Source organism: Desmodus rotundus, chromosome 2 (genome assembly GCF_022682495.2).
Source record: "Desmodus rotundus isolate HL8 chromosome 2, HLdesRot8A.1, whole genome shotgun sequence".
Classification (NCBI taxonomy): Eukaryota; Metazoa; Chordata; class Mammalia; order Chiroptera; family Phyllostomidae; genus Desmodus; species Desmodus rotundus.
The window spans coordinates 50,461,324-50,488,131 of record NC_071388.1 but is presented as its reverse complement, the minus strand read 5'-3'; the positions used below and the strand labels follow the sequence as shown (position 1 = coordinate 50,488,131).

Genomic DNA, 26,808 nt, shown 5'->3' with positions numbered 1-26,808 from the left:
ATGAAATAGCATACAAATCTAAAGGTAAGTCTAGATTAGAATTTAGAGATATAGATGATTGATTGACTGTACTTGTCTCACCTATTCCACAGAATCACAGATTCCCAGGTGAGACGCCACTTCAAAGTCTACCTGACTTTCTCTTTCCCGTCCTGTCGCAGGTCCAGCCTTTCCTGAAATGCCCTTAGAGAAGAAACTCACCATAAGCTAAATCATTTATAAGACGAAGCTGACTATTTAAAAATTTCCTCCTTGTGGTAAACTGAAATACGGTTCCATTAACTTGACTTTATTAGTATTATTTCTTTTGCCTTTTTGGGTCACCTGTCAAAAATCAGGCTTCCGTTTCTAGAACTCAGGCACTTAGAAGTTCTTCTCATGTGTCTCCCATCCCCACCGCTCAGGGCAGGTCTCCTCAGTGAAGCACACTCTGTTTCTTCAACCACGCTTCGTGTGGCATAGGTCTTGGAATTCACCTCAGAAAGTCTTAGAAAGATATCTGCTACGAGAGTTTAAAGAAGTCGCCTTCTCTTGGTGTGATTCGTTTTTGGAATCCACAGGGACTCTGGGATTTTACAGGGACATCAACCAGGAGGAAGGACAGCAGCCACTTACTCTGTTTCAAAGGTGGTTGATGATGATGAGTTCAGACCTGTGTGTTCAAACCCAGACAGGTGTCCGATCAGAATGATTCTTGCACAGTAAGAGTAATAATGAACATTTATTGACTACGTACAGAGCCCTATGCCCATTGCTAAGCATTCTCATGTGATACTGACTTAAATTCACAGTCACCCCGTCAGGCAGGTGCCATCACTGCGTGTGCAACACTAAAGGCTTCTGTGGTTTCTCTGGGGCGGGGGTCTGCAAACTGCGTGCTGTGTGTGACGTCTGGACCACTGATTGTTTTGTAAATGAAGTTTGGGGGGGGAGTTGACAACAGCTCCCTGCATTTGTTTACAGATTGCCTCTGGCTGCTTCTGCTCAACAACAGCAGAGCCCGGTAGCTGTAAGGCCCACGAAGCTGAAAATACTTTCTACCTGGTACTTGACAGGAAAAGTTGGCTGACCTTTGCTCTTTATCTTTTCTTTCTGGCCTCATTTCTTCTTTTTTGAACTTTTCTTTATCGCCGTAATAAAATGTTACTTGTTAGGACTGTCCACGTATTCTCGTCCACGGGTGTTGGTTCCGTGGTGTTCTGAAGAGACTAGCGCTGGGTGGGGTTTAAGGGTTTGGACGGGCTATCAGGTCAGCAGATGTTTACACACTGGCCCGGATTCTTCTTAATATGGATTCTTTCACTAATCATTCACTTTGTGTGAGGAATTTTCCCTTGTCTGGTCTCTGGATTTTTTTTTCCCCATCTCTAAATAGATACAGATCTGTAGGCTCTGTCTGATTTAGTTCCACACCTCCTTTCTACACACTCAGTTGCACACTCATTTTGACGGCGTCCGGAGCCCAGCCAGGCTGGGTCACAGACCATCGCGAACATCGGAGTGCAGCCCTGCAGAAACTTCACCTCTGAAAACAGCGCCCCCGTTCCGAACCTAGAGCCACTGGATCCCCGGAACTCTTCCTCCCCGAATCGTGGAGTTCTAGATATAGAAAATCATTCAGAGATAATCTACTCTGACACACTCTTTCTTAAAGTTGTTTTTTTGGTAAAGGTATTCATAAATGTGCATACAGTGGTAAGATATAACGTACATAGAGATTCTGTGTACCCTTTCCCCATCTTCTCCTCTTGGTAATAACTTGCAAAACCATAGTACAATATCACAAGAAACCGTCTGTTGTACAGTCAAGGTGGAGACGTTTCCATCACCGCAAGGATCCTGCATTTCACCTTTTTATAGTCACTTCCATCTTATTTCTACCTGTACGCTTTCTTTAAGTCCTGACAACCACGTATCTACCCTCTATTCTCAAGAATATCATATACATTTAATTATAGAGTGTGTAAACTTTGGGATTGCCTTTTTTTAAATTCAGCATAATTCTCTGGAGATTGATCCAGGTGGTTGTGCACATGAATAGTTCATTACTTTTTCTTGTTGAGTAGTGCTCCAGAGTACAGCATGATGCCATGATTTATTTAACCAGTTGCCTACTGAAGGACATCTGAGTTGTTTCAGTATTTGGCTATGGTAAATAAAGCTACCCCAAAACATTGGTGTATAGCTTTTTTTGTGTATACATAAGTTTTCATTTTTCTGGGATAAGTACTCAGGAGAGCAATAACTGGGTTGTATAGTAGTTATAGGTTTAGGTTGTTTTTTTTTTTTTTAAGTACCAAAATGTTTTCTAGAATGGCTGTGCCATTTTACGTTTCCATTAGCAACATATGAGCAATCCAGGTTCTCCAGATCCTCACCAGCATTTGCTTTTGTCACTATTTTTTATTTTAACCATTTTGACAGGATGTAGTAATATATTATTGTGGTTTTAGTTTGCATTTCCCTAATAGGTAATGACTTTGATCATCTTTTAGTGTGCTTATTTGCCATATGTATCTTCATGTCTTTTGTCAATTATCTAATTATCTAATTTATTTATTTTTACCGAGTTTTGAATGTTCTTTATATATTCTATATACCAGTCCTTTGTTGGGTATGTGGCTTGCAAATATTTTCTCCCAGTCAGTAACTCCTCTTTATAGGCTCTTTCACAGACCAAAGGTTTAAATTTTTATGAAATCCAACTTAGCATTTTTTTCCCTTTTACAGATGGTGATTTTGATGTCAAGTCTAAGAGCTCTTTGGTTAGTCCTAGGTTTCAAGATTTTTTCCTACTTTTTTTCTTAAAGTTTTGTGTTTCACATGTACGTGTGCAATCTATTGTGAATTGATTTTTGTATACAAAGTGTGAAACTTAGTTTGAGGGTTTGCTTTATTTTTTGGGCTATGGGTGTCCATAGCTTCAGCACCATTGGTTGAAGAAGCTATTTTTTAATTGAATTATTTTTGCACATTTGTCAAAAATCTGTTGGGCATGTTTACGTAGATTTATTTCTTGGGTTCTAGTCTGTTAAGTTAATCTATGTGCCTATCTCAATTAAAGTCTCTATAATTATACAATGTTTTGAAATCAGGCAGAATGGTTGTTCCCTCTTTATCTTATTTTTCAAAATTGTTTTAGCTATTATAGTTCATTTACTTTTCCATATTAATTTTAGAATAATCTTATACATACCTACAAAAAGTCTTACTGAGACTTTGATAGAAATTATACTAAATCCATATATCAAGTGAAATCTCTACTATGCTGAGTTTCCTAAACCGTGAACACGACACATCTCTCCCTGTATTCAGAGCTTTAATTTCCTTCATCAGCATTTTGTAGTTTTCAACATATAAGTCCTGTATGTGTTTTGTTAGATTTGCACCTAAGTATTTCAATATTAAGGGATTGTAAATGTTTTGTATTTTTTACTTTGGTATTAACATGTTTATTACTAATTTTATACATACAATTGGTCTTTATATGTTTATTTGTATCTTGTGACCATGATAAACTCACTTATAATTTTTAAAAGGTTTTTTTGTAGATTCTTTGGGGTTTTCTATATACAAATTGTATCGTATGCAAACAGAAAGTTTTATTTCTGTGTGCTGTTTCTTTCTTTTTCTTGTTGTGCTACAACTCCCATGCTATACTGAATAAGGAGCGAGAACGGACATTTTTGTCTTGTTCCTGATCTTAAGGGAAAATTTAGTCTTTCATCACTAACTATATATATAATGTTACCTATAGGTTTTTAAAGATGCTCCATGTCAAGTGGCAGTTCCCTTGCATTCCTATTTCTCTGAGAGTTTTTATCATGAAGGGGTGGGAAATTTTGTCAAATATTGTTTCTGCATCAATTTATATAATGATGTGATTGCTTTCTTCTTCAGTCTGGTGAGTTTCATTGAGTTCTGAATGCTGAAGTGGCCTCATATCCCTGGAATAAATCCTGCTTGGTAATGGTGCATAATTCTTTTGACATATTGCTGAACTTTATTTGCCAATATCTCATTGAGCACTTTTGCTTCTGTGTTCCTGAGGACAGTGGTCTGCGGTTTCCTCCCTTCCTCTCTGCCTGCATTGCCTCCTTCCTTCTTTTTTTGTGCTGTCTGTGTAGTTTGTCATCGGGTAACACTAGCTCCATAAAATGAATTGGGAAATGTTCCAACCTCTTCCATTGTCCCGAAGTGATTGTGAAGAATTGATCATTCAATTACTACAGATTTCTTTTTTTAAAAAAAGAACTTAAAAAGTATGAAATTGATTTTTTAAAAAATTGTTATAAGGTTATCCAAATCATTTAATTTATTTAGAGTGAGTGGTGCTAGATTGTGTCTTTTCAGTAATTGGTTCATTTAATCTAAGTTGTCAAATTTGTGTGTGTAGCTATTCATAGTATTTTCTCTCTTTTTGATATCTTTATTCCTAGTATTAATAATCTGTATATTCTCTCTTTTTTTCTCTCTTGGCCTTGCTAGAAGTTTGTCAATTTCATCGATCTTTTCAAAGAATGAGCTCTATTATTTTTCTGTTTACAATTTTATTTATTTCTATTCTTTAATATTCTCTTTGTTCTGCTTGCTTTGTTCTGCTTTTTTGCTCTTTTTTTCTAGGTTCTTGAGATGGGAACTTACATTAATACATTGGGAATTTCCTCTTCCACAATAAAAATTTCGCTTTCAGCACTGCTTGAGCTGTGTTCCAAAATTTTTGATAGGTTGTGCTTTCATTTTCATTCAGTTCAAGGTATCTTAAAATTTTTCCTTGAGTCTTGCTCTTGGGCCCATGAATGATTTAGAAGCATGTTGTTTAGTTTTCAAAAGTTTGCACTTTTTCCTTTTATATTTCTCTTAATAATTTTCAGTTTCATCCCATTGTGGTTGGAGGACAACATGAATGATTTTAATTCTTTTAAATTTGTTGAGATTTGTTTTATAGCCCAGAGTATGGTCTACCTTGGGATATATTCTATGGGTAATTGAAAGGAATGTGTATTCTGCTATTGTTGGGTGAAGGGTTCTGTAAATATCAATTTGAACCTGTTAGTTGATGATGTTTTTAAGGTTTTTAAAATATCTTTGTTAATTTTCTGTTTAGTTATTCAATGAATTATTGAGAGAGGGGTGTTAAAGTCTTCAACTATAATTGTGGATTTTTCTATTTTTCCTCCTAGTTCTATTGGTTTTTGTTTTACGTATTTTTTCAGCTCCATTGTTTGATGTATATACATTTAGGATTTCCCTGTTTTCTTGGTTGAGTGAATCTTTTATCATTATATAATATTCTCCTATGTTTCTAGTAATTTTCTTTGTTCTAAAGTCTATCTATCTGACATCGACACAGCCACTCTGCCTTCTTTTGACAAATGTTTGCCTAATACAACTTTTTCCATTTTAAATTTCAACCTGCCTAATAGAAAATATAGCTAATAATATTGCAATGACTATGTATACTGGCATTCGGGTACTGCAAATTTCAGGGGGGCACTTTATGAAGTATATGATCGTCTAACCACTATGCTGTACACCTGAAATAATATTGAATATAAACTGTTATGAAATTTTTTTAAATTTCAACTTGCTGATATTGTTACATTAAAGTAAGTTCTTGTAGATTGCATATAGTTGGGTAATGTTTTTTAATCCACTTAGATGGTCTTGGTCTTTAAATTGATGTGTTTAGACCATTTAAAATTCATGTAATTATCGATACGTGAGAGCATATGTTTGCCATTTTATATTTTGTTTTGTTCTTTCTGTTTTTGCCTGTATCTCTGTTTTCTGTTTTCTGTTTTCTTCTGGGTTACTTAAACAATTCTTAGAATTCCATTTTGATTTATGGATACTGTGTGTGAGTGTATATCTTTGTATTGCTTTTTAGTGCTTAAGTACTACACTGTATATGCCTAACTTGCCACACTTTACTAGTGTTCTCTATCAGATCAAGTGAAGTTAAGAATATTCACCTTTTTATCCTTTTACTCACCCTTGTTTATAATTGTCTTAAATATTCTGCATACATTTAGAACCATATCAGTATTATAATTTTAGCTTCAACCATCAAATGTAATTTAGGAAACGCAAGAGGAGAAGCGAAGTCTGTTTACTCTTATTCCTGTTTATCATTATTTCTCTTATTTCTCTCTTTCTTCATGATATTCTGAGTTTTCTTCTTTTATTTATTTTCTCTTTAGAAAATATTTTATTTTTCATTTATTTAGGGTTGGTGTTTTGGCAACATGTTCTCTTAATTTTTTTAAATCTGAGAACATCTTGATTTCCCTTTCATTCTTGAAGAGTATATTCACTGGACATAGGATTCTACATTGACAGGTCTTTCATTTTAGCTCCTGAAATGTGTAGTACTTCCTTCTGGCCTTTATGTTTTCTGATGAAAAATCTGCAATCATTCAAGTTGTTTTTCCCTTTATAGGTAGGTATTACTATTTTTTGGCTGCTTTCAAGGCTTTTCTCTTTGTCTTTAGTTTTTACAAGTTAGACTATTATACATGTATTTATTTCTGTGGACTTCTTTGGGTTTATTCTGCTTAGGGTTTGCTCAAGTTCTTGAATTTGCAGGTGTATGTCTTTGGCCAAAATTTGGATATTTCAGCTCTTGAGTATTTTTTCAGTCATGCCTTCTTTTTCTTCTCTTTCCAGGATTCCAATGATAAGATCTTTTTTTTACAGTTTCACAGGCTCTGTTCAACATTTTTTTGACTGTTTTCTCTCTGTAATTCAGATTGGGCAATTTTTATTGTTCTGGGTTTCATTTCACTGACCCTTTCCTGTCCCTTTATTCTGCTATTCAGCCCATCAACGGACTTCGAAACAATAATTGTGATTACTCAGTTTAAAAGTTTCCTTTTGGTCCTACTTTATATTTGCTATTCCTTTGTTGAAATATTTCATATTTTTATTTTTTTAATGTGACTTATTAGAGGATTTATATGATGGGTGCTTTAAAATCCTCATCAGATAATTCTTGCATCTCTTTTATCCTTGTGTTGGCATCTATTGATTATGTTTTTTCATTCAGTTTAAGATCTTGTGCTTGGTGAGACTATTTACAAGATAAAACCTGGATACTGTAGGTATTCTGTAATTAGGTGTTATTATAGGACTCTGGATTTTATCAGTTGGCCTTTGTTGACAATGCTCCAATAGAGTAGGAGTAGGGAACCACCTCTTACTGTCAGTTGGTGATGAGAGTCCAGGTTGACCACTCAGCCCCCACTGACACTTGAGGAAGGGGAGGCTCTTCATTATTGCTGGTTGAGTTGGGGTGCCAGCTTTCCAATCACACCTCAATCATACCTCTCTGACTTGGAGGATTGGGAGTGCCTCACTACTCCTGACACATATCTCACTGATGCGTTGGGATGGGGTCTTGTTATTGTTAGATGGTAGTAAAAAGTCTTGACTCTCTACTTGGCTTCCTTTGACAACACCCAGGCATGGGGGGTGAAGGGAACTTTGTTACTGCTGGTTGGGAGTGCAGGTCAGGCTCCACATGGTTTCCACGGACACCACAGGGGAAGGGTGCTAATTGGTACTTGGTGGAGATAAAAGTCCCGACCCCTACTTAGACTTCTCTGACATCATCCTTGCAGTAGGTTGAGGTGCCTCTTTATAATATGATAAGAAAAGCAGTCTACACTCCCCACTTGCTGGTATAGTTTGGGTGGAGCTACATTTTTTTGTGTGAACTTTGAACCCTTTCTTGTTCATTTGCTAGACAGATCAGGCTCTATGTGTATGTGTGTTTTGTCTGCCCTTGTTTTCAGGTTTGCCAGCTTATTCTGCTTTAAGCCATAGATAAGGCAAAACAAACAAGAAACAACCTCCCCCCCTTAAACAACCTCCCCCCCTCAAACAACCTCCCCAAACAACCCCCTCCCCAAGCCAGGGAACTCACTACTGTGTCATTAATTCCTTAGTTCCCAAGCTCTATAGTCAATCTACCTTTCCTTCATCATGCAGAGTCTTTTAATGTGTTTTTTTTCCTATATAATGTCTAGGGACTTTAGTTGCATTTATTGAGAAGAATAGGAAAAAAATAAGCTTACTCCATGTTTCTAGAAGTGAAAGTCTTATTTATGTTTAAAATCAGTATTACTTTCTGACTCTGTTTTAAAATCTATTCTATTGTATAAATTTTTTAAAGCATAAAAAAGTGTCAGGAAATAACTATCACCTTATTTTTGCTAACATTTTTTATATTTTCTGCTCCCTTTTTTCCTGTAAATTTCCTTTTATATTATTGGACTCAAACTAAAATGTTTTTATTCACTTAATCCATTATAAATATTTCCCTATGGCATTAAAATTCTATTATAAACTTTAATTTGATGACCAAATGACATGCCATTTTGAGGTGGTGTGGCATTTACCACCATTCTCCTAATACCAGACAGTGAGGTTCTTTCCAGTGCTTATGTATTGTTTATCCTTGTGTATAAAAATACCCATAGAAGCTTACCTTTTCATTTCATATTATTTTCTTAAGAGATATTCCTGGAAATAATAATTGTATTACTGTAGTGAAAATTATAAACCCTTTTAAGACTCCTAGCAAATTTGCTAAATTGCTTTCCAGAAAGTGTGTGCTTTGTGGAAGTCTTCTACCAGCATTGTACAAGAATGCCCTTGTAACTCTCTTAGATCAGCTTTCAGCAGCTGTCAAAGATCTTGGCCAATTTAAGTAAAAATGACATTCTATTTTAAGTTTTTCCTCCAACCTTATTCAAGATTAAAGTTCGGTATAATTCAATTTGTTGGGGACCTATTATTGTTAAGCTCTTATACTGGATGCTAAAATGCCATGGTCACTATAAGGATGAAAAATGTTATGTTCTTTTCATCCAGGAACTCAAAGTCTAGAAACAGAATTGGTTAATACAATGCATACTGAAAACTTGTCATATATCAGGTATTGTATATATTGTATAGCACTTTATAGGCAACATAATATATAATTGCCACATCTACCCTATGAGGTAGTTATCATTATAATACTTGTTTAACAGAAGAAATATTACTTGTCTAAAGGGTGAGTCTTTTTCACTATATTGATGAGCAGTTCCCAAATGCCAGTGTGCATAAGAATCAGCTGGGATACTGATCTGGAAATGTCTTGATCCTCTGGCCATATCTTTATAAATTTGGGGTGGTAGCCCTCCAAAATGCTTCTGTGATTCTGATGTATGTGGTTGGTAGTCTCCCATTTAGGCATATTGGTATAGATATTTAGTTATGGCTTGCAAGTAGGGACTATATGATCACTGAGCAAGGAATCTTTTTCTCTCAGTAGTCAGAGAACCCAACTGAGGGTACAGCGGCTTCAATGGTTTCCAGTGCCTAATTGATCAACAGATAGAAAATATCAGCTCTCTATACTTCTATTTATTTAGAAACAAAGAGACTTCCCCCTAAGAAAAGGAGTGGTCACGCAGGAAGGGTTAGCACTCAGTTATCGCCTCTGGACCACACATACTATCCTCACAGTCTCTCTTGAGATGTCCCCCAACAAACACCTTCAGGTCACCCAACTCTTCTGTCTTTGACACTAGCCAGACTATTTCAACTGAACAAATGTAATGAGTCTCTGCAATGTGGATGCTGTAGAAATAATAGGAAAAGCTGGGCTCTTGACCTCAAGGAGCTAACAGTATATTCAGGGAAGGAAATATTTTATTTAACTAACTCAAATACCTATAAATTCTATGTAGAAGGCAAACTGATCTAGGGAAATGAGTTCCCTTCCTCCCTTCCTTCTTTCCTTCCTTCATTCTTCATTTATTAAGCACTTATTATGTGTGAGTCCCTGTGCTAGGTTTTAGGTGTACAAAGAAAAGTCCTAGAGCTCAGTATCTGGTGGAGAATAGAGTTCAGTGGGTTGCAAGGTGCACAAGAACAGAGCCAGCTCCTGGATGATTTCAGTAAAAAAGTGTCAATAGAAAAGAAGTGAGATGGATGAACAGGGGGTTACCAAAACCCTGATAAGGCAAAGGACATTCTAAATCAGGGAGACACAATAGATAAAGGTACTGAGATGTAAAGGAACAAAGCACGTTGTGAACTGAAAGGTATCTTGGCAACGGTGGTGCCCAGGGAATGTGCGTGATGGAGTGGGACTGGGAAAACAGAGTCGAGGTTGAAAAGATAGTGGGGAGAAGATGAGTAACAATTTGTCTTGCCATTCTAAGGGGATGTGAGTGTTTGAAGTATGGGACAGACAATCCCGGTGCGCCTGGACTTTCTGGGCATTAGCACTGACAACCCACATCCTAAGAGACCCTCAGTTCAGGACAAACCAGGATGGCTGGTCACTCTATGAGGAACTGAAATTGAATATCAGTTTATAAAGGTAACTCTATAGCAGTGTGGACAACAATGTGGACACAGATGGGACTGGAAACGGTGGCCCTTGCAGTGATGTTATAGAGACTACAGGTTGAACTAAACAGGTAATAGTATCAGGATGTATCAGAGGAGATCAATTTGAGAAATATCAAGGAGACACAATCAATAGACCTTGAACTGATTCGATATTGGGAGAGGAGGAGGGGAATATTAAAAGGAATTTTTAGGTTTTTGTGTCATATAACTGGATGTGTAGTGGTGGCGGTAATTCAGAGAATGAGAAGGGTGTGGGTAAACAAGATTAATTTGGATTGAGGAGGCTTCATAAAGTTTTAATTAAATAGCGCTTTTAAAAATTGTTAGGGCAGCATTTGCAAAGCAAACACAAAAGTAAAAACAAATTTAAAAAACTGCTGAATAAAGACGTACTGGTGGATTAGATAGAATATTTTTACTAATTTTAGGTGCAACTTTACCAGATAATGACTCTGATTAGATTGAGTGAAATAAGAGGAGAGAAAGATATTGCTTTGCTCTACATATCAGATAAGGCCAGTCTGCCCCACTGGAACTCCATGGATGGCCCTGGGGTTTTACAGCTGTGTTGCCAAGGTCCTTGCAGAAACATCAAACTATTGATCCCTACAGATTTAAACAGTCTCGTCTTTTTACCGATATGCCTTATGTAAATGTTGTCAGAATATGGGTGCCATTAAGTGAAAAAACTTGGAAGCACTGTGCTAAGAAAATCCCTTTTATTTGGCTTAGAGTCAAACTTAAATTGACACAAAATCACACAACAAAATTTTTAGAATGCAAAATAAAACAAAAATTAAGTTTTTTGCCCATAGGCTTTTTTTTTTAGCTGTATTGGCATGTAATTCACATGTAACATTGTATGAGTTTAAGGTGTACAATGTAATGGCTTGATATATAAATCTATGGAGAAATGATGTTCTTTATAAATAAAACGTTTAGATTAAAAAAAATCATTTCCCTGTGGTATAAATGCTACTACTAAAAAAGTGAAAATAAAAACAGGGGGTGATTAGGTTGTTTGTCATTTTTGTGTGACATCTGAAATAGGTGGGGGGACATAGCTACCAGGGTATGGACCCTTACAGAGTGACTGGAAGAAAGTCATTCTCGCAGCCATTTACAGAAAGGCATTTTCATGAAATAGGGGAAGAGTTATATTAGTAGAATCAGCAAATTATAATAATAATCATATAAGAGTGTGTGGCACTTTTATTGTGAAGTGTTCAGTATTATTATACATATTAATGTTATATATTACACACATACAAACAATTGTAGTGGATGTAAGTGGACCCATTGGTGAAATCTGAATATGATTTGGCTATTAGTTGAGATGAAAACTCACTGACCTAGAAAATGGAAGCCATTGAATGAAAAAGCAGATTGTGAAATAGCATTTGTTGCGTGGTTTCATTTCAGTAAAAGAAAAAAAAAAACAATATAATCAGTAAGTTGTTGATTTTGCTGACCTCTGGGTTGTGAGAATGTAAAGTTTTGATTTGTATTTTAATGTTTTAATCTTTAAATGTGCATGTATTACTTCTGTAATAATAAATTGTAACCCCCCTGAGGTATATCATAACAATTGAGCCCAGCATTTCATGTCCTGAATTACCCTGTTTGGGGGCGGCATCCCAGATATTTGAAAAATGTAGAAACCCTGGTCTTCCTTGTGGCCCACTGTTCTCCCGATTTTCTATTCTTAGTGCCATATTTTGCCGTGTATAATGCCCACCCACGTTTTGGGCCCAAACTTTCAGGGAAACAATCTTTCGTTTTGTTTAATCCAATTATTTATTTACTTATATTTAGATACTTGTTTTTTTGTATTATAAAGGAATTTTAGCATTTATTTTTGAATATACTATGGCACAAGAAATTTTATCTAACAAATAATTACAAAACACAAGGACAGATACAAGGTATTTCAGGTACTACCCATGTATAATGTGCATCTTTATTTTTCCTTCAAAAAAAACTGGGCAAAAAAGTGTGCATCATACACAGCAAAATACAGTAAGTCACCATTTCCCTATCACCTATTCTAATTTCACCATCCGCCACTCTGTTCATTTGCTTAACATTCTCCAGCAGATCAAGAGGCTCCTTCTCTATCCGTGAGAACCAGAATCATGCATGTTAGCTTGATCTTCTCATCTTATAGAATATGAGAAGCCTTCCCCAAGGCCATGCTCAAGTCTAAATACTAGTTATGGGGATGAATCTAGTGGCCTTGTCACACTGGGAGATTCTGATGCTCAGTTGATAAATATGGCGTAGTGGCCATGGAGTCACCCAATGACATGCTAGAACCCCTTCTGGGGGTCAGGCATGGGACTTCCTGAATGTGGCATTCTCAGTCTTCCAGAGGGGGTTGTCTAGTAATTCTCAAACAGTTGGCCTACACACTATATTAACACCAATTTGCACAAGCGATGCAATGGGAGCCACTTGTTATTTTTCCTTAAAAAAATGTTGATGCTTGAGTGAAGGCCACTTGGACATGGCCTTTGAGGTGGAGGCAGGCACCTCCAGGCAAGTTTATGACCTTCAGTGTGTGCCCATTAGAGGACTGTAGGCTATCACTTAGGTGATATTTGGGAGGTTTCTATTTTTATAGGAACTATGGGTATTAAAATTTAGAGGGACTCAAGAGGTCATGACCTCTCTATTGCAGATGGAGCAACTGAGGCCCTAAGAGGGGAAAGGGATTGTTTAATAGAACCAGAGTTCAGACTAGAACCCAGGGTTCCTTATCTCCAAGCTAGTGCTTGCGAACCCATGGGACATGACTCTAGGTAAGTCTTAGGGTTACTGCTATGGGTCCAAGGACTTCTGTGCCCAACAAGCATTGATGTGGCCCCCACAAGCAGAAAGTAGTAGTATGTCACTTGATAATATGTGGCAGTTTTGAATTGTCATGTGAATGTGCAAAAATATATTTAAACAGTTTAACAGTAAGTCAAAACCCTTCTGCTCATTGCCAAATTGAAGAGAGAACACTGCTAGCACTCCCGAACTTTTCCTGGGACCCTCCCTAACTGCTCTCATCTCTGCTGCCTCCTCCAATCCAGAGGTAACCCCCTCTCACCAGACGTTTGCAATGATTATTTTTTGCCTTTAAGAAAAGTATTTTTTCTAAATTTGTATAAGAATCTAATAACAAGATTTTTGAAGTATATATAATTGTTATCACATTGATTATATTCTTTTGCATTTGCTTCTGCTTGTATTTGTGAGATGTATTCATATTATCGCATAAAATTCTAATTTTTTCATTTTTATTGTGTCAGAATATACTAGTCAATTTTGTTGTTGCTGGACTTGTAGATTGTTCCCAGCTCTGAATTTTTCTTTTTTGCATCCCTTGGTGCACACGTACACACTTCTGTAGAGAAGACAGAAGCGGAATTGCGGGGTCACCCAGTTTGCATCTGTCCGGCTTTATTATATAAGGCAAAACTGCTCTCCAAAGTGGTGTTAACAACTTGTCCAGCACCAGCAATATTAAGGAAGGGCTCCTTATTCTAAAAAAGCATGGTAACTATCATTCTATGGCATACTTTTCTTCTACTTCTATTACATGGAAAAGATTTCAGGCATTGTCAACAAGAGAGGTCAGTAGCACAGTGATTTTCAAAATAACTTTTATCTACACAGGCCCTTGCTTAGACGTAACCTTCTAATGGACGATCAATATATTCAGATTGATCTTATGATGCTTTCACAGATGCAAATGGCATTTTTCTGATAGAAAGGGAAGTGTTTCTGTGCGTGTGTGCGTGTGTTGAATGGGAGGGTGCTCAAGCCCAATGTCTGGCCCATGGTGTAATTATCCATAGGGCTGTCTGCAAATGGAACAGGCTTCCCCAGGAGGCAGAGTTTGCTTCATTGCAGGTGTGGGAGTTTCACGTTGTGAAAGAAATGCAGGACCAGATCATCTTCATTCCTTCCTTCCCTCAGAGTTCATGATAGCATCTTCCTCCCTCCAAAATCCTATGGTAAAGGAATAAAGACAAATAATACTTGGGGATACAATTTTTTGCCAAGATAAATTCCCCATTGATTAAAGAGTGGAAGTAGACTTTAGAAGGAGATCATTGCTTTTCCTATGCTTTCCAAGTGTTCCTATTTGAGAATTCTCTTAAGATCTCAGTTTTTTTACTCTGCAAAATGTAGGACTGGATGTTTGTTAAGCTCCACCAGAGGCTAACAGTCTATCATAGTCATTATTGGCCTTTCTGTTTACCAGTCTAGTGATATTTCAATCTACTTCCTTAGATCAGAACTCCTATAATGTAATCTGAGACATTTGTTCACTTAAAAAATATGTGTGAACCTACTGTGTGCCAGGAACTCTTCTACTGTGTGCCAGAATTACAGCAATGAACAAGACAGACCTAAGCTCTGCCTTGTGAAATTTACGTTCTAGTAACAGTTCCTAAGAAAATAAGAAAAATATCAGGTAGACGTAATGGCTTGCAGAGGTTTAAAATAGCAGGATGTGCTAGTCAGTAACTGGGTAGCTATGTTGTACTGTGTGGGAGGGAAGTGATCTGAATGAGGAGGGGCCAGACATGTCAGGTTGTCACCAAGGGTTTACCAAGCAGCCTGTAGTCTAATTGCCCTCATAATGACAGGTAATATTTGAGTAACATTTCACCGCTGTTACTCCATTTCATTGTCGTAACAGTTTTGTCAGGTAGGCATTAGTATTCTTATTTTTTAAGTGGGATCATGACTTCCAGATGATAAACTCATTTTTATTTTTTAAAAATCTCTTTTATTTTATTTTTTCCATCACCATTTATCCTTCCACACCTTCTTCTACCTCCACCCCCACGCTGCAATCACCACACTGTGGTCCAGGTCCATGAATTGTTTTTCTTGTTTCTTTTTTGCTTGATGCCTCCACCCTCCACCCCCAGAGCTGTCAGCCTGCTCTCTACCTGTGAGTCTGTCTCTATTTCGGTTGTTATTTCAGTTCGTTCATTAGATTCCACATATGAGTGAAACCATATGGCACTTGTCTCTCTCTGAATGGCTTATTTCACTTAGCATAATACTCTCCAGGTCCATCCATGCTATCGCAAAGGGTAAACTTTTCTTCCTATTTTAATGACTGAGTGGTATTCCATTTTGTAAATGTATCATAGCTCTTTTATCTACTCATCTACCAATAAAATTATTAAGTGGCAGAATCAGGTCTTGAATCCAAGTGTTTCATCTTTAAATGTGGCCTTTTCTCTTGCTCTGCTGTGTCTCAGGCCTGTATTCTGAGAGTGAGTCAGTGTAGTGAGTTAGTCCCCAGGTAGGATGGTCTCAGATACTCAGATACGGGTTAGTCTCAGATACTGACCTGTCTGTGCTCTGGCAGCCTCACAGGTCTCAGATCGCCAGCTCAGAAGATTAAAATGTTGCCTGTAGAAACTATAATCTGGTTGCTGGGTGGAGTCCCTCTTGCCTAGATCCTTTACCCTGCAGTTTGAAGCTTGTGGAAACCTGTTTAAGGGGAAACTGAGAACTTGTCTGGGCGGTAAATTCATTATTAGTCAAAAAGAAAGCAGTCAGCAAAAGTTCAAGTACTGTTCTGACACCTGCCAGATGACAATATCAAAGAGCTGAAGAGGGATTGTCTTCATGAGAGGTGGTCTTCTTGGGCAGAAGGAGTTAAGTAAGAAGAACCCGACTTTGTTACCTACCAGCTGGGTGACTGTGGGTACATTCTTAACCTCCTTGAGCCTTACCTTTTTATTTCTTAGCCATGGCTAATATTACCTTCCTTCTAGGATTACAAGGATTAAAGCAGAATATGGAAAAATATATATTTAGGGTGAGTGGGACACGAAAAGAAATCATTCACACAAACTGTATATTTTCATGAGCTTCAGCCAAGTGGACAATTACTTGTGGGGCAGGGTGTTACCCTGCATTCCACGGAGGGGTGGGTAGGACAGGTTGCTTTTCTGGAAGCCTCCTGGGCTGAAGAAAGGAAACACTGGTTAGTCAAAGGACACTAATGTCCTAAGCGTGTATGTTCGTCTTGCTTCCATAACCAGGCTGCTGCCCAGTCGGAGTGGCCAGAGGCAGCAGCCCCTCAGCTCCGGACTTCTCCTGAGGACACCAGCTGCAGGGAAGCCACCAGAGGTCCACCCTCTGGTTGTAGAGGGGGGAAATGGAGATGTAGTTTTTAGGGGTTCAGCAAACTCTTTTGGCCAATGGCTAGCCAGAGTAGAGTATGTGTTCTAGAGTCCCAAAGTGGCACCCAGAGGTGCATTATTTGGCCATATGTGACTGGGTTCATTGTAACACGATGGTACATTGACCTGTAATGTTTTAAACTGACATTTTGTCCTTAAATACACTCCTTGTTGTCAGATTTTGCATCTTTCCTGAAGCTAGTTCCTCCATTTGGAGCACCTCTCGTCTGGGACATACCACCCTGAATGCTCCCCATCTCATCTGCGGTGCCTCTCTCCTACCCTCCTTTGGCAACTATTGATATTCTAACAATTCTTTCCAAGTTCACCTCAGGTAGCAATTCTCCTGAAAAATTTTTCCTCATCATCTCAGTAGTACATTTTCATCATTTTAATCTAATAGCATTTCCCCCCAGAAAACACACGACACAATGTTTTCTGTTCTGAATTATACTTATTTTTCAATTTATCATCTTTCCTGTCAGAGCCTGGAGGGTGGGAAATTTATCTCCACCAGTCCTACCTTACCCGGGGCCTTAGACACAGGAGGCAATTTGAACTGAACTGAAGCAAAGACACCTTGAGACTTGATGCCGGGGATGCAGCAGCTAAGGGTTTTTATGATGAGTTTCTGGTTCTGGGACCAGCCACCTGACGCAGATGTCATTTCACTGTGTCCTGTAGCAACTGCATGAGGTAGTGCTGTGGCAAGGAAACTGGGACTCAGGTCCTGGCATTCCAGAGCCAGGAATTAAATTGAGTTAAATGCCATTTTAAGAGTCTGCCATGGGGCAGAGAATGGTGGCCAGGTCACCTGACTCCTAAGGATCCCCCCAAGGCTCAGTCTTGCCACCACTCACCAGATGTCAACGTTGTTCTTGGAAAATGGGACACAGCTGTTAAGTAATCATCATTGGAGAATATTTCCTTTCTAAAAGTAATTTTTCTTATAAAGTACTTTATTAGACTGGGAAATTGGCACTGCTCACCTGAGGCAATTGTAAAAACACCTTTTGGTCCAGAGCAGGAGCCCGGGCGGCGGCAGATGTCCTGATTAGTTTGTCCCTTCCAGCCCAGACTTTTGGTTTGTCTCCTTTGAAGGGAAAGTTGTGAAACTCAGTCTTGAGCAACTCTTAAACTTCTGGAGACAGATTATAAAGAAGAAGAAAAAGCAGTGTTCAAGAAACCTAGCCTTACAGGTTAACTTCAGTGTGATGCAAATGACGAGACTAGTTAACAGTTCCGAATGACCGAAGTCAGAGAGCTGCATCTGGGAGTTGCTTACACTTCCTTACCCTGTTTCCCCAGTGGACTGATTTAATTTTTAGACTGTCCAAGAAGAGGACATAGTAAATAAGCTTGTTGAATTAGGAACAAGGCTAGTAAAAGCTTATTAATTTTTCTCCTCCCCTTCTTTCTTTCCTTCCTTCCTTCCTTCCCTCTTTCCTCTAGTAGAGTTGCTCATTTATTTATTCATTCATTCAGCAAATATTTACCAAGTGTCAACTATATGCAGATAATGTACTAGGTGCTGGGTAAACAGCATCAGAGGAAATAATCTTGACTGGATCCTAAACGGATAGAACATAAAGTCTGTTTGTGGGGGACAGAGAAGAGGAAGTGTTAGAAAAGTAAGCAAAAAATACTATTTGCAAATTGTGCAAATGGTAAAGAGAAGTGTTTGTAAAGAGTGTATGAGATCAGGGGCTTATAATTAAAATATAGGAGGTTGAAACCTGTCTGAGAAGGAAACACTTAAAGGAGACTTACAAAGATGAGAGGTAGCCAGCCACGGGAACACCCCGAGGCAGGAAAGCCCTCTGTGTGTTCAGGAAATGTCTTTGTGGCTGGGGCAGAGTGAAATAGAGTGGCTCAGCTTGGGGAGGGAAGCAGGTGTAGACCACATGGCCATTTTCTTTCTTTCTTAGCACCTCAGTACCCTCAGCTGCAAAATGAGTTGCTGTGACCACTACTGACTTTAGTGATCATTTGGCATTAAGTGTGAATCCTTTTTTACTACAGATTTCCATATCAAAACATTCTAGTTCTTGTCTGGGTGCTGAAGATGACATTCTTGTCATTTGAACCTAGAGACCTACTTAGGTTGGGTGGGGGAACCAAAAGCCTACAGCAAGCTCATCAACCATGGCCTTATTTTGAACCAGATGATTTTTTTGTTGTTGTTCTGGAGGTTGGGGAGCAGCTGTCCTCTGCATTACAGGATATTTAGCAGTATTATTGGTCTCTACTACCCATCCGATGTCAGTGGCACCTCTAGCCCAGAGAGTGACTAGAAATGTCTCCAGCCATTTCCAGATGTATCCCTGGGGGCAAAATCACCCTTGGTTACAAAACATAATGGGGTGAGACAGTAACTGCCACGAGCAGGCCCAGTATGCGCTAAGAAATGGAATCACTTACGAATCATTTTCCCCCCAACACTTATAGCCTAAGTGTTGGGGGGAAAAAGCATGGCATAGGCCGTGGGAAAAGGGAGAAGAACCCTTGCTCATTTCTTACTTACTCTGGCTGATTCTTTCTTTCTTTTTTTCCTAAGGCTTTAGTGCTCACAATTAGATTGTCCACATCCTGGGTTGGTGACCTATTGTCAGTATTTATCCATGATGTGTTACATTTATTCAGTTAGTTAGTTAGGCCTCTATCATAATGTGATGACCGAACAACTGCAAACAAATCTAGGACCTTGACAACACCCTACACTTGACAATGTAGCCCCTCACCTCCCTGCCCTGCCCCAATACGGGTAAGCATTTTCTTGCTTCATGCATTTATTATTCCCTTGCTTTTCTTTCTATAGAGTTTTCCTTTACCTGTGTATCCTAAAAATATATTTTAAGTTTGAGTTGTTTTTAACCTTATGAAAAGGTTAACATGCTGGTGTAATCCTTCTCACTGACTGTTTCACTTGCTATTTATTATATTACTGAGAGTCATCCGTACTGTGAGATGCTGCTGGAGCTGATTCCTTTGCAATGCTGTTAAAGATCACCCTGTGTGAACGCACCTCCAGCTCCCTCTCACTGGATGGTGTTGGGTTAGTTCCTGGGTGATTTTGCACCTCTCCTGGTGCTCTCGAGGTGATTCTTACAGTGCAAGAATGTGCGCACAGTGTTGTCACAATTTCTCATTTATTTTAAGTTAAAGGTAGAAGTCAGAATTTTTTATGTGAAAATAACCGAAGACCAAATTAAAGTTTTAAGAACTACTTAGCAGATCATCAATGAAACTGTGCAGATCATAAATTTTAAGCCTCTAATTTAAGATTTCTGGATTACATCATTCAGGTTAAACATTTCTCATCTTCTGGATTTAGAAGTCAAGTTAACTTACAGGACACTTACAAAATCATCCTTTAGCAAGGAAGTGTGTGAAACAAGAAACGACTGAGGCAGAAATTTGACTGGGGCTTGGGGTTCAGATAAACAATGAGGTGAATGAATTCCTTTAGCATGATTTGTTGTAGTGCATGGAAGTTATTAGTAAAACTTGTTCTTCACATTCAAAATGAGGGTAAAGATATTACCTTTAGGGAGGTAAATTTTAAAAACTGAATTATTTAAATTTCCAAATATTTAAGGAAGCCAGCAGAGAAATGCAAAATTGTCTTGAAGAGAATAAATGGCTCCCATACCAATAGGATTTGTGTTTGTAATTTGATGGAATGAACTAATATGTTTAAAGGAGGCATGTTACTCAGGGTGGAAGATGGTCTGATACGACTCCAGAGCCTATTTTATTTTATTTTTTAAAAAAGATTTTGTTTATGTTTTAGAGAGAGGGGAAGGGAGGGAGGAAGAGGGAGAGAAACATCGATTGGCTGCCTCCCGCATGCCCCCAAACTAGGACCCAGCCTGTAACCCAGGCATGTGCTCTGACTGGGAATCAAACCTGCAACAGTTTGGTTCAACGGCTGGTGATCAACCCACTAAGCCACACCAGCCAGGGCTCCAGAGTCCATTGTAAGCACTATGCTTGCTTATAGCTCTATGGCAAGACAGTAATGACTATGGCAATGTTGCCATTAGGGAGAAAACAAGATCTTAATACCTACCCATATATTTACCTGGTTGTTGGGTAGTAATACACATACATCTCACTCTCTCATTACACTCCATCTCTGCGACCTGGTTAACTTGAATCTTCCCTGCCGGCAACCATGGGAGGAGAAGGCTGAGAGCCACACTCTCAGGACTTGTTGAGCCCCAGGTAATGACATCACCCTGTAAGGATCCTTGGAATCAGCACTGGCCTGCTCTTATTGCCACTGTCACCTGCACCTGTGTTTCCACGAGCCTCTGTCTTCATACTTCTACAGTCACTAAGTGTTTACTTAGCAGAGCCTAAACCCTGAAGGGTCAGCCTTGGTTCAGCCTTAGGAACCCTCTGGGGCAGGGTCTTTTCAAGACTCTGGGAACCTCCTGGATCTCTGCGGAGTTTATGTGTCTGTGTCTCTGTATATTTATTTCTCTGGGGAGAGAGTCTATAGATTTTTACGGGGTTCTGTTTGCTTTGGCAACTATTTGGTAACAAACTTTAAACCACTGTTTTGGGGAGCACAGTTTGACCTCTCGATTATAGGGCCTCTGCAGGGAGAAGGCCTGTATACCTGGAAGCTAAAATTTAAGCCTTTTAGGGAGACAAAATATCTGGATGCCGAGGAACAGAGGGAGGAGGAGAGTCTGTGGGTGGGAAGGGGATAAAGAAAGGGACAGTGAGCTGTTTCATAATGCATGTAGACTGCCACGAGTGTAATATTCTCTTGACACCTTCCCAATATTCTATTTTTGTCTGATTGATTCCCTTTTTTTGGGAAGTAAGGGTGGGTGGAGTGCGGAGTAGCTGGGATAGTTCCCTCAAGCATTTTCAGGGACGTGGAAGGCACTCCATAACGTAGGATGCAAATTGCTACAGGGTTATAAAAGACAGCACCATGCTCATTTTTGCAATTTTAAACCCAGTACCTATTAATGGTCCTTGCAATGCAATTCACTTTAAGTTAGTACAGTTCAATTTATTTCAACAAACAGTAATTGAAAATTCCTTATCCACATTATTTCAGCTTCTCTACTGAAAATTTGGCAGTGGATTGTGGGTCATGAGCTACCAACGGGGGTTGTGGAGCCCACAGGACTGAGAGCAGGCAAGCTTTTGGAGTAGTGCTCTGGTGTAGCCAGGGGAATATTCACCTGGCTTGCCTGGGACACTTCTGATCTACCCCTGGTGATCCGGTGTTATTAATAGGACCTCATTTAGATGACGAATTTTATAGTCGCCCCTCTGTATAATGCTTTTATTTCCCTAACCTTATCTAATCTTATCTACTTATGAGTCTTTCTTCCCATTAAACCAAGGAGCTTCTTGAGGCTAGAGACATGGTCTCCTTCATCTCTGGGTCGAACATGTGCCTTCTATGTGAGGGTCACTTAAAAACATTTGTTAAATTGAACTGAAATTCTAGACAGATGAAAAAGAGCCTTAGAGTAAAAATGACCAGCTCACATTATCTTTCATGTGCTGCAAAAGTCTAGATTGGAAGCTCAGTTTCAAGTTAAAGATGAGCTGTATGCCTAGGGGAACTTATTTAATCTCTTTTTTTAAAAAAACAAAATGTATAAAGTGCTTGGTGAAGTGCTTTTAAGAGCTTGATTAATGTTAGCTGTTATCATTGTCTCCAAATGGTTGCTAATAATAATTATTATATACAATAACTTTAAACTTCAGTTTTTCTTAGCTGGAAGCTGAGGATAATAATTCATGCTTGCTTAAATTTGACAATGAACATGAAGACACTTTGGAAACTACAGAGGGCTCTCATTGCATAGCCTGGAACAGAACCCATGGTAACAGGGAGGTTTGTTCTATAGAACTGGCGTGACTCAGGCAGATTAGATGGCACTCAGTGGCAATATAGGGAAGCTTTTAAATATAATATTTTAAAAAGATGATGAAATGGCTCAGCTGGATAGTAGAAGTTGGTCTATTTTAAAATGTCAAACATTAAGTGCACCTGGGAAAAGATGGTAGATGATCTCAGGACATGTATGGGATTTAGGATGGGGACCCTGCATAATGTGGGGATCTCAAAGCATTGCTTCAGGTATGATGGGGGAACAGAGCCATTCCAGTCTTGACATCTGGAGAGCAACACGGAGCTTGGGAAGGAAGGGTTTATATGTCAGGAAAGACATTCTCTTTTGCAAACTCAATCAAGAGCTTGGATTTGTGAACTATTGTGAACATTTTATTCAAGGCATACCAAATGTGGACAAAACCCACGAAAGCCATTCAGCACCTGCATGTGCTGCTAATGAGAGGGAAGGGCCTAACAATTACACATGAAAGCAGCTTCAGCCAGGGGTCACAGAACCTTTTCTGATAGTGTAATCTTTATCAAGGGACATCGAGGAACTGGTGGATTTAAAGTTGCATATTCCGGCTCCCTGTTATCCTAGCAGGCGATTCTAACAAGAGCAGAACTATTGAGACTAGGAATTCTTAGATCTAAGTGCCAATAAGCAAAGGGGTTGAATTTCAGGTCTGTGTTTGGGGAGACTGTAAAATAGAGGTAGCAGTAGCAACAGCCGCAGAGTAAATACTTACATAACATTTACACATATTAACTAATTTCAGCTTTATAGTAATCCTGTGAGGTGGGTACTAGCACTGCCCCCTTTTTATGGATGACAGCCTGAGAAATAAAGAGGTTAAATGACTTCCTCAATGTCTCACCCAGGAAGCGGCAAATCTAGGCTTTGAACCCAAAGTGTCTTGGTCCAGAGAATGTGCTTTTCACCAGGACTCTCTACTTGATTTGAGCCATTCTGACCAGCACAGAGTGTCCCTACAGCTTTGTGTGGTATAGCTGTGAAACCGAGGCCATAAACTTCAGGGGTGGTTTCCTATTCTGTCTCAGGCTTGGAAGGGAGAAGTTTGTCCACATTATAAATTTTTAGCAGTAGACTCTTGTCTTGTTCATATCTGTATCCTCCAGGGCTTCACATCCTCTAATGGCAAATAGCAGGTGCTCAATAGGCATCAGTTGAAATAAATCAAATAGTCTCTATGACTTTTCCCTCTTGTTGTAAAATTCTCTTTGTTATTGAACAAGAGAGGAGGGTGTGAATGCACAGCTCTACCCCAAACCCCCAAAGGAAAGTTGGCCTTTTGTTGTTCATCCTCCTGCAGTTAAACACTTTAACCAAATCCTAACTCCACACTCAAGGCCTGGCTCGAGTGCCTCTCCGTAGAGACTGTTGGTCCTAGCCGAGGGAATCACTCATTGCTGGGGCCACTTAGTACTGCTGGCACATGTCTCGTGGTCACGTCTGTGAAGGCTGTGGATCATGCTTAAGACTTGGAGGCTGACAGACCTGAGTTTGAATACTGGTACCCAAACTTAGCTATATGGCCTTGAAGAAGTCATTCTATTCAGCCTTTGTGAGCTCAGCATCATCATTTATGAAATGGGGGTAATATTCTATTCAGGGGATGATTTAAGACTCAAACAAGACAACAGAGCACCTAGCATAGTGCTTGGCACGGGGTAGCTGAGTGCTCAAAATGTAGAAACTGAATTTCCCAGTTAGATTGCAACTTCTTGGAAGCCTGGGATCCTGTCTTACACTGTTAGGGATTCTTTTTCACTCTCCCAACACCTCAGTCTGTCCTCCCCTCATCCTGCTGAACTTCTACTCTTTGTTCACAGTTTCATCACCAAAATCCCAATTTGTTGTTGCTTATTGTGCCTAACCAATAATTGGAGTCATTTTGGTTTTGCCCCAGGAGATATTTGGATACCAGACTCACAGCTGCCGGAAAACCCTCTGCCTTGCTGCATCTATCTTCTCATTTGGGATCCTCCCCTTGGTGTTTTACTGGAGACCCGCTTGGCACGTGTGGGCAAATTGCATCCCGTGTTCCTTGCAAGAAGCAGACGTCGTGTTGCTGAGGACAACAGTAAGCGTGTACTTAGTTTTGTACCTGGTGGCCCTTTCTTTTAGACCTCGTGTTACATGATGGTTGTGGAGAGATGTATGCAAAGCAGAAGGCAGAAGGAGGCTCTAGCCTCAGATTCCATCACAGCCTTGCCTTTACTTATTTACCAAGAACTCAGTAATTTGTGTATTATGGGATGTCACACAGTATTTCTTTTAAACTTGTGAGCAGTATGAATATTAGAGCAGAGAATAACCATGTTAATAACTAAAAATACTAGGTAGTAGGAAGTAGTTAAGTCAGGCTATAGGCTACAGAATTCAATCGAATCTTCCCCCTATATGCTGACACATTCATGCCTATTCCAGCCCCTACTCCACCAGAGGAACTCTGGAGGAAAGGAGGGAAGGGGCAGGTAGGAGATAGGGAGCACTCCTCTGAGGAGAATGTTCTCTTCCCCTGCTCATTTGAGAGAGCCACAGTTATTGATAGGAGTATGTTGCATCCTGCAGGTACGCTAGCGCAAGCAATGCAACCATCTTGTCCCTGAGGTCATTGCCTTTCTCTGCCAACACAAGGTCCTAGCGTTAAGTGAATTTGCTTCCATAATACTTCCTCCTACCACTCATTATACTTAGGCAATATGCATAGTTTCTGCGGGATTGTCAGCTCCACAAGGAAGGGATCTTTTCTAACTCCACTGCTGTATCCATAGATCCTGCACTTCATAGGGATTCCATAAAGAAGTGGTGGCTGAAGGCTGAAGTGGAATTTATATTGATGGGCATCAAAGGATAGTCTCAGGAAGGATGCGTTTCTGCCTGGGTGTTTCTAATAATGCATCAGCCCAAATGACTCAGAATGATAATTGGATTCTTGATAAATCAACCTCTGCTGAGCTGTTAGCTTCTTGTATATAGCAATCTCTCTAGTAAGCATTCTATTTAATGCAACAAGAGGAGAAGATGGCCACAGATCTTATAACTGGCCAAACAAATTCCACATCTTAATCCAACAGAGTTGAGGCTAGACCTCAATGAAATTGGCCATTGGATCAAGTTTATCTTTGTTGATTTACTCCACTGGTGTCAGCCCAACCCCTTGTTTCTGGATCCTGGTTGCTTAGCTGACACGTGAACCATAATATAAGTGATAGCTGAGGCACCTCCTCCCAAGTTCAACTGTATTCTAACTCAAGATTTTTGGAAAATAAACTTCAAGACTTTAAGAAGGTAAGATTATTGTGGAGTAAGAGCAAATCATACTGATGATGTTGGGCTAGGAGCCTTACTCCACCACTGGCTCAAACCATAATTTTCATGAAGGCTTTCAGAATATACATAAGAGAAGAGTGCCTGGTATTTCCCAAGGAAGATTTCATCATTTGACCAGTGAGGAAATAGGGTCTGGAGAGGGGATACAATTTATTGCATTCCTAGGTGAGTGAGGAGCCCCACTAGGACTAAGTCCCATGTATCCTGACTCCCAGTGTAGGGCTGTTCCCATGCAACTGTACTTAGACCAGTGGTTCCTAAACTTCAACCAGCATCAGAATCATCTGGAGGACTTATTAACTGCCCTCCCTACACCCCTGAGTTTCTAATTCGTTAGACTTGGTTTGGAGGCCATGCATTTGCATTTTTAATGAGTTCTCCATTGATGCAGATGCTTCTGAGAAGGCCATACTCTGCGAAGCACTGCTGTGGATAGTTATCATTCCTGCTTATGAGCTCACTTGATCCTTGGGAGAGGAGTAGAAGCCTGGACATTTGCTTTATGATTCAGATTTAGCAAAATGTTGTAAGTGGTCTTTTTTGTACAGAGCTTAAGTTTCTTCCTGGAACAGGGATAGAGAGAGGTTTGCTTTCTGTAGCTCCAAGTTGAGACGTAAGGACATATGGAAGACCACATATTTGGCATTCTTTTATAGATCAACCACCTCCATGTGAACTTAAGGACCTATGAAATCCTTATTTTCTGGCATAAAAGGAGGATTTGGAAAAGTACTTACATCTAACCCATAGGTACTTACGTTTCTCAGAACCAGTTCTCAGTGGGTGATGCTTTTGCCATAGCAGGAACAACCTCGGACACAGAAAAGCTTTCTGCCTTTCAGAGCACATCACCAGATTCTTCAGATCTGAGGCTGTCTGCTTGCCTGAGCTATATATACTCTCTGAGGCTGCTGGCAGAGCCAAGACATAGGTAAGAATAAGAGGAAATGAGCAGGAAATGGCAA

General features: G+C 39.4%; 1 protein-coding gene and 1 long non-coding RNA gene across 3 annotated transcripts in view; one reads left to right on the top strand and one right to left on the bottom strand.

The window, feature by feature from the left end:
* The window catches only part of ATP13A4 (ATPase 13A4), a 121,864-nt gene that overhangs the window by 12,398 nt on the left and 82,658 nt on the right, over positions 1–26,808 (top strand). For both annotated transcript variants that reach the window (XM_053918220.2, XM_024556340.4), the window contains exon 2: positions 24,417–24,590. In XM_053918220.2, the coding sequence (XP_053774195.1) occupies positions 24,417–24,590 (174 nt within the window). The remainder of the gene's footprint in view (positions 1–24,416; positions 24,591–26,808) is intronic.
* On the bottom strand, positions 15,792–20,829 carry LOC128780211 (uncharacterized). Its single transcript, XR_008426134.1, has 3 exons — positions 20,698–20,829; positions 17,603–17,754; positions 15,792–15,915 (listed from the first exon to the last, which is right to left on the bottom strand). It is a non-coding gene; the product is annotated as an uncharacterized lncRNA (long non-coding RNA).